The 8,444-nt window shown below is 32.4% G+C and overlaps 1 protein-coding gene across 7 annotated transcripts; it reads left to right on the top strand.

Annotated features, from left to right (window-relative positions):
• The first annotated feature begins 3,035 nt into the window (after positions 1-3,035).
• LOC110671152 (zinc finger CCCH domain-containing protein 53) lies at positions 3,036-7,216 on the top strand. 7 transcript variants are annotated; one of them, XM_058145784.1, is made up of 10 exons: positions 3,036-3,402; positions 3,772-4,917; positions 4,998-5,162; positions 5,265-5,444; positions 5,535-5,629; positions 5,719-5,970; positions 6,058-6,199; positions 6,290-6,508; positions 6,619-6,706; positions 6,822-7,216. In XM_058145784.1, the coding sequence occupies exons 2-9, from the start codon at positions 3,941-3,943 to the stop codon at positions 6,689-6,691; spliced, it is 2,103 nt and encodes a 700-aa protein (XP_058001767.1). In that variant the 5' UTR covers positions 3,036-3,402; positions 3,772-3,940; the 3' UTR covers positions 6,692-6,706; positions 6,822-7,216. The 7 variants fall into 7 exon arrangements, with proteins under 7 accessions (XP_058001767.1, XP_021689216.2, XP_021689215.2 ...); XM_021833524.2 differs by having other exon boundaries at positions 5,265-5,450; XM_021833523.2 differs by having other exon boundaries at positions 3,765-4,917; positions 5,265-5,450.
• Positions 7,217-8,444: the final 1,228 nt, after the last annotated feature.

The raw sequence follows: 8,444 nt of genomic DNA, 5'->3' as shown, positions 1-8,444 counted from the left end.
AACAGACTAAAATTGTCTGTACCGATTGAAATTTTTTTTTAAGCATTTTCTTGGCATTATAATGCCAGAGGAACCTCAATGACCCTTCTCTGGAGTCCCAAAAATTATTTTATAAATTTTTCCCCTGGTCTAGGGCTCCTAGTTGCGAGAACCGCAACTTCCTACTGGGTTACCCATCGCTTGGGCACCGGCTCATTTAACTTGGTTGTATTTTATTTCTAAAATTTTTCCTAAATTCTTCTTATTGATATTTTAGTTAATTATGATTCCTCACTTTAGTTTAAATATTTTTCCGGACATTCTAGCTGTCCGGATCGACACCGGTCACCGGAATGGTAGAATGTACGTAATTGCTACAGTGAGTGTTACAAAAACTCTTGCTGTTTTTCCATTTTAAATTCTTTTAATTAAATTAGAATATAATGAAATCGAAAAATAAATTGAATAAGATAAGACTAGGTACTTTGGCATAGGATGTGGCATTCTTTTGCTCGGCTATATTGTAGATCGGGTAAGGGAGTATTACATATATAAATATAGATAGATAGACAGACACAAATATAAATATAAACATATACAGATGTAGATAGATACGCACAGACACAAACATATATAAATGTAAATAGACAAACATATACACAAATACAGATACAAATGAACACAGACAGACATAGATAAACAAATGCATACACAAACAGACAACATTATAACTATTTTAAATATTCGTACTTTTAATTAAAAAAAAAAAGGAAAGAAGATATATGCAATAATAGATATATAATGGTATTTTTGGAAAAATAACATTTTGAATTTAAATTCTTTACTTGTACCAAACTTAAAATTCATTTTATTTAAAATGAATTACATATTTAATGTACACCAAACAAAAGAATTCATTTTTAAATGAAATTTATTTACAAATAAAATATGTTTTATCATAAATTTGAATTAAACAGGGTCTAAAATTTACTTTAAATGAATTTCACTATTTAGTGTGGCATAACTTAAAATACAGAATTCAATTAAATTTCATATAATTCATGTTTAGTATAATTTCAAAATTGAAATTTATTTGTCTTTATTTCCTTAAATACCCTCAAAAGTAAAATTAAAAATATTATACTTCCATCGACTCACAACGATAAACTTACTTTCTTTTTTTTTTCTATACGAAATTATAGGCTAATTTTCTTTTTAAAATAGTAATTGATTTATTAACTTACTAATATGCTCCTATTTAATATGCATTGAAAAAAGTAAAATTTATTAGTTTCCAAGAATAATTTAATAAAATTAATAATTTAATTTTTAATGGAGCAATATGAGTAAAGGGTATATTAAGAAAAGATTAGATAAAATTTATTGTATTAACTATAATAACTATATTTTCTTAATCCATGTGAAAAATAAAAATAAGTAATTTATTTATTAACTTACTAATATGCTCCTATTTAATATGCATTGAAAAAAGTAAAATTTATTAGTTTCCAAGAATAATTTAATAAAATTAATAATTTAATTTTTAATGGAGCAATATGAGTAAAGGGTATATTAAGAAAAGATTAGATAAAATTTATTGTTTTAACTATAATAACTATATTTTCTTAATCCATATGAAAAATAAAAATAAGTCTATTTTTTTGGGATGAAATGAGTATCTAATAAATTTATAACTATTAACAAATATGTAAACCAATTAATAATGTAGCAGTAAATATAAAATAAATTCACATGTCTCATAATATAGAAGATTTTAGTGACAACATAAATAATTATTGAATGCATAATAAGGTTAAATATTAAAATTTTAAAAAAATTATAAAATATCTTATATATTTGTCCAAACTTATTAATAATAAAAAGATAAAAAGTTAATTTTTGATAAAGGTATTTTAATCTAAAAATTGTTATTTTATAAGTTTTATGAAACACATTTCAAATTTCATCATTTTTAATAAAAATTGGTTTTAGTTATAACTGATTTCTAAATTTAAATTCTATTTTTTTCCCTTAAATCAAACACATAAAATATGAAATTCAATTAAATTACAAAAATATTATGTTTCGAAATTTAACCAAACAAACTCTTAATAACCATATAATTTGAATGTTAAATATTAATCTCTATTAGTTTTTGGATAAGGGTATTTTAGTTTAAAAAATATTGTTTTGTAAGTTTTGTGAAATTTATTTCAAATTCTATTAATTTTAATATAATCAATTCTTATAATTAAATTTTACTTTTTTTTTTCTAAACCACACACATAAAACATGAAATTCACAAAATCTTATATTTTGAAATGGAAAAATTTATTATTTAGTTCTTGGATTTTGATTGATGTTATAATTTAGTTCATATATTTTAGAAAGTGAATGATTCAGTCTCTTACTTATACTTTCACTAAAATAAGAGGTCATTTCATCTAATATTATTATTAGTTTTATTGAAAAAAAATATACCTTTATTCAATTAAGAAAAATTTATTATTTAACTTATGTGATTTAATTGATATTACGATTTGGTTTCTGTATTTTAAAAATTAAATAATTTAATATTTTACTTATGTTTCTCTTCAATTAAAATTAGTTATTATTAAATAAATTAAAATTTTCTATTCTATGGAAAAATTTTAAAAAAATAATCAGAATAAAGTTTATTAGAAAACAAAAATTCTAATAATTTTAGCTATTATTAAATATAAGAATTAAATTATTTAATTTTTAAAATATAAAAATAAATTATAATATTAATTAAAATTTAAGAGTCAAATAATAATTTTTTTAATTAATAATTAGTATATTTATCTTCTTATTTAAATGAAGATAATATTAAATATAAAGATTTTCAATTTCAACAAAAATATAAGTGAGGATTAAATCTTTAACATTCAAAATATAAAGATACAATGAAATTTAATCAAACAAACTCTTAATAAACATATTATTTAAATGTTAAATATTAATTTGTATTGAGCTTTTCAGGGTGCCAGGGCTTCGCTAAGGAACGTGCATTATTTGAGTCAGAGATCCGGATCCGCTCCAGGAACCCAAATTTGCAACTGCCCACGCTCTCTCACTACAACTCTCCCCGGTGTATTTACCTTATCAACTCCATTCATAATTTAGGAGAGAGAGTGTGTCAAGACACAGCTTTGACTGTCTTCTAGCTCAGGGCCCAAATACGGCAGCCGCTGCAGTGAAGTAATTGATTGTTCGTCTGTTGCTACTACTACTGCTCTGAACTTCTGCAACCAGCCTAGAGAGAAGGCGGTGGTCGGGCCTTTGTAGTAAATTTGAGAAAGGAGCAGAGTCATGAAAAGAGAACTAATTAAAGAAATTCAATCGAGCTTACTGTGAATCTTCTTGGTTCGTGGAGAGAAATAAAGGGCATTTCTTTCATGGGTAAGACGTACTCTTTGGCCTGGGTTTAAATTTCTATACCTTTCATTGTTATTATCAACTTGCAAGAAAAATTAAAAGAAGGAAAAGGAGAATAGAGTGCCATCTTCTCCTCCTTTTGCTAGTTCTATCTCTTGTTCATGGTTCGCTTTATAAAGAAATTCAACTACCATTTTTAATTTATTTGGCTTTTAACTAAGGCAACTATTAGCTTGCTCCTTTATTTTAGTTTCCTCCTTTTAATTCCCACACGGGAATACTCCTTTTTTAACGCTTTCTTTTCTTTTTCTTCTTTCGCTTTATATTTCTTTCTTGGGTTTTGCAAGAATAAGAGAAAGGCACTAGTCTAATACTCTTCTTTCAAGTTGGTAGGTAGGGTTTGTAGTTGAGAAAGAAGTTTTACTTGTAAAGGGAGGACATGAGTAATCTTACAAATCAAAGGCAAGGCAAGTCACTATTAGCATAGACAAAGCAAACAAAGCTTTGCTCTGGAAGGGTGGGTTTGGTGTGAAACCCACTACCAAACTCAAATTCTAGCAACATGGATGGTTATGAAGCAACAAGGATTGTGTTCTCAAGGATCCAAAGCCTAGACCCAGAAGATGCCTCTAAAATCATGGGTCTCCTTTTGATTCAAGACCATGGTGAAAAAGAAATGATTAGGTTAGCTTTTGGTCCGGAGGCCCTTGTTCACTCGGTGATCCTCAAGGCCAGGAGAGAACTAGGACTCAACTCCCCTACAAATACTTCTTCTAGTCCATCACCTCCATCTCTTTTTTCTAGCAACCCAATAACAATTTCTAGGCAAATTTACCCTCCTGCAAGGCTTGGATTCAGTATCCCACCTTCTCTTACCGTCCCAAACCCTTCTTCAAATGCATCTTCGTCTTGGAGTGCTATCTCTGACCTTCCAAGCCACTCTGAGGACTTGATTAGTCCTAATGGTAGTTCGCTTAATCCTGCCTCTGCACCTTTCTATGCTAATGGTAGGGGAGGAGGATCTGATTTGCTAGAAGAGTTTCAGCTCCAAGACCAGCTTTCTTTCCTAAATGATGGCTCAACAAATGTTGGACCCAAAAGCCCAGATCTTTTTTACCCTCAACTGGACTCTTCGGCAGGTCCAAATGCAGCGGGAGCTGCTGGTACTGATTCTATGCACTTCCCATCTTACTGGGGTGGGCCTATCCACCGGCGGAGCTGCTCCGTTAGCGATATCATGGGGTCTGAGGATCCTAGTTCCGGTTTTGGATGGAGGCCTTGTCTTTACTTTGCTAGAGGGTACTGCAAGAATGGGAGTAATTGTAGGTTTATTCATGTTGGGATCGAAGAATCAGATAATACATCTGTGGTTTCACCTAACAAGATTGACACGATGGAGCAGTGTCATGAGATGCTTAGATCCAAGTCTGCTCAACAGCAGAGGTTAGCTGGTGCTTCTCAACTCATGAGTTCTGCTTCTTTCCCTTATTCTGCCAAGTGCATGAACCTAATTCAACCGCAGCAATATGATAGCCTGAGGTTATTCTAGTATATAGTGTTATTGTTTGCATAATTTGATGACTTTAGTTTGTGTTTATCGTTTTTTTAAATTTTTACAGGGCTGCTGCCGCTTCTGCTGCATTGATGGTGGGTGAGGATATGCACAAATTTGGCCGATCTCGGCTTGATAGGAGTGAGTTGGTTAACTCCGCCTCAAGACAGATCTACTTGACTTTCCCAGCTGATAGCACTTTCAGAGAGGAGGATGTTTCAAATTACTTCAGGTTTAATTTTAATTTGATTAAGTATTGGTTTTGGCTTTGTGCAAGTTCAATTTACTTTGGGGGAAGCTGAAATTTTTTTGCTTGTTTGATTTCTGTTTTAAGTATGTATGGGCCAGTGCAAGATGTGAGGATTCCTTACCAGCAGAAAAGAATGTTTGGGTTTGTCACTTTTGTTTATCCGCAGACTGTAAAGATAATCTTGGCCAAAGGGAACCCTCATTTTGTATGTGATGCTAGAGTGCTTGTTAAGCCTTACAAGGAGAAAGGCAAAGTTCCAGAAAAGTACAGGCACTCTCTCTACTACCTACTCTCTAAGTTCCCTTTATTAAGATTTTCTTGCAGTTCCACTCATGTGAGTGTGTGTTTTTTCAGGAAGCAACAGCAGCTGCAAGCAGAGAGGGGAGAGTTCTCACCATGTGCTACCCTTACTTGTCTTGATTCAAGAGAACCTTTTGATCTCCAGCTTGGTTGGCAATGCATATTACATGCTAACCGTTTAATTTGTATTTAGAGAGAGATTCATATCTAATGCATTTTCTTTTTCCTTGAAATTTAGGAGCAAAAATGTTTTACATTCCTGAAGACATGTTTTGGAGGAGGAAACTAGAGGAACAAGCTGATTTGCAACAAGCACTTGAGCTTCAAAATAGAAGATTGATGAGTTTACAACTACTTGATGTCAAGAAAGATCACCACCACAGAGCGCTTTCAGCTGGAAGCCCAATTCCTTCTTCCACACATACTTCCAATTTTTGCAATCATTCTCAAGCATTTTCTTCACTTCACATCAGCAGTGAAGTTCCCAAAGGTTAATAACCTCCTCTTCGTTAAAATCCAATGGACATCAGTTAATATCTAATGTCTAAACTTTTTGGTTTTGGATTGCTTGTTGCAGAGAATAATTGTAGCTTGGGGCCATCCATTTCTGTGTCTGCTCCACCTGAAAAGCAGACATCAGGTGTTGCTTCTGCTAAAGAATTCACTGGTGGTGAGGAGAATGGCAGTGGGAAAGGGGGCTTCCATGGTTTACAAGAGAGGTGAAGAAACCTTCTTTTTTAGCATTTTGAATGATATATATGCATGATTTTTGCTTGGATTTGGATCGTGAATGTTGTGATTGATTGCAGTTTGGAGCACAATCTTCCTGATAGTCCCTTTGCTTCTCCTACTAAAGAATCTGGAGAGTACTTCTGTGCCTTCATAAATGGGGCTAGTGAAACTGAGAAGGACGCAACCACTGTGCCACCATCTTCTGCTAACAACAATTTGGTCACGTCAACTTTCATGCCTGCTAGTTCTTCTATAGAAATGACGTCCTTCAAATCCTTCAACTGCCAATTACCTAGGTATGTATTAACTAAAAATAAATGAACACAGATCGCTACACATTTTCTTGTATCATTGGCTCCTGTAGAAATCTTGAATCATTTAAATGATTTGTTGATATGTGTTTCAGGTTCTCATCTGGTCATGGATCCATCGGTATGTATGCCGGCACAGGTGGGCCGACCTGCCCTGTTGGAATTTAGCTTCCTAATTTTTAGGTAAATTATCGGCCTTGGATTCTTGAGTAATCTTGATTTGTTTTCTTCGTATGGATTTGTTTATTTAACGAGAGTGGTTGGTTTTGCCTTGGCGCTTCTTGTTTCCCATTTGCAGGGTGGTCGAGGAGTATAACTAAACAAAACTCCCATCAAAGATATGTAGAGAACCACCGTCGTCACCAGTGCTACCTTTACAACGTGTATCGTCATCCTGATAACTACGTGCTTGCTACCATAAAAATTGCATACGTGAAAGGCAGTAAGGAAGTGGTTTAGCCGTTCCTTTCTTTGTTTTACTATTTTTATCACTCATCTGAGTAGTTGAAGTAAGTTGGACCACAGGTAATTAAAGAAAGCCAAGGAAGAAAAAATTAGGAAAACATATATACTTAATATACGCTAGTTGTAACGTTTATGGAACTGTAATTTCCTCCCTTTTTTACCCTGTTTTCTACCGCTGCTGTCTTCCTTGGAAGAAACAAATTATAAAGAAGGCCTATGTTTGGTGCAGTTTGATACTTAGTCTGTGTCTTTGGGTATAATCACAATCCATTTACGGTAGCGGCAGCTTGTAAAAAGCCAAGAAAACTGGAAAAAGGAGGTTCATTGTAAAAAATTTGGTGCTAAGACGTGGTGCTTGAAGAAGGGCACAGTAATTAGCAAATTATAGACAAGTGAAGCTTCAGCCTTGTATGTACGATATTTCGGGCTTTTCACTATCATTTGTAGCGTTGTATGATGTTTTAAGTTTTTATTGATTGCCATACAGAAAAGTAAATATTCAGCCAAAGGATCATTTGCAAAGCAAAATGGAATTTTCTTATACATGCTCCCTTGGCCTGTAGTGTTGCCTGACGGCCAAGACTTTGTCACTTAGCTCGAAAGAGTTGTGTTTCTTCACTTATGCCATTGTGTGATATTTTATCCAAGTGGGGTCTGTCTAAATTTTGCCATTCATTGAGGGGGAGGAAGAAGGAAACAGGGTCCCACAACGCACAACATAGCACGGAGTGCTGACATCGCAGGTGGGTCCTACTTTATTTATATAGTGCCAGGTTGTTCGTGGGTCCTATCCGCGTACACCCACCCATGTGATGCCCTCTACTTCACTCTCGTCTTCACCATGAGCCATATGGTCTTTATTACTTTTGCTTGTTGACAGGAAAGGACAGATCTAAAAGTTGATGTGATGCGACGGGTATGATAAAAGTAAATATTGGGGGAATCTTTTGGAGTTCGTGTGCAGCGGTGGACGTGTCATCTATTATGTGTTTTGTGTTGTTTTTACAGTTTCTTCTTTTTTACAGTTTTATCGCCCACCAACTGCTCCTGTTTTCTTTTACGCCTGTTTTTGAAATTTTTTATGAAAATAAAGAGAAAAAATAAAATTATTCTCCTTTTGTCAGTTTCTTTCGTTTAGTTTCTTTGCTTTTTTAGGAGGATAATAAATGAGATAATGATATAAATAAAGACGAAAATAAAAAAGTATAATAAATTTATAATTGTATTGTTATTTGGTTTCATGTACTGTAATAAAAAAATAATATAAATTTATTGCTTAATTTATTAAATTTTTATGAAATATATATATATTTAAAATTAGTTAATTAAGAAAATGTTATTAATTAAAAAAAGCAAAATTTTTCAAATAAAAAAATATGATATTTTTTAAGATATGAATTATGTAGTTAATTTTTTAAAAAACTAGTAGAAATAAGTTTAGGTTTATTAAATATTA

This window comes from Hevea brasiliensis, chromosome 1, assembly GCF_030052815.1.
Source record: "Hevea brasiliensis isolate MT/VB/25A 57/8 chromosome 1, ASM3005281v1, whole genome shotgun sequence".
NCBI classification, from domain to species: Eukaryota; Viridiplantae; Streptophyta; class Magnoliopsida; order Malpighiales; family Euphorbiaceae; genus Hevea; species Hevea brasiliensis.
Note: the sequence above shows the minus strand (reverse complement) of the source record. Positions and strands in the feature narration are given on the sequence as shown.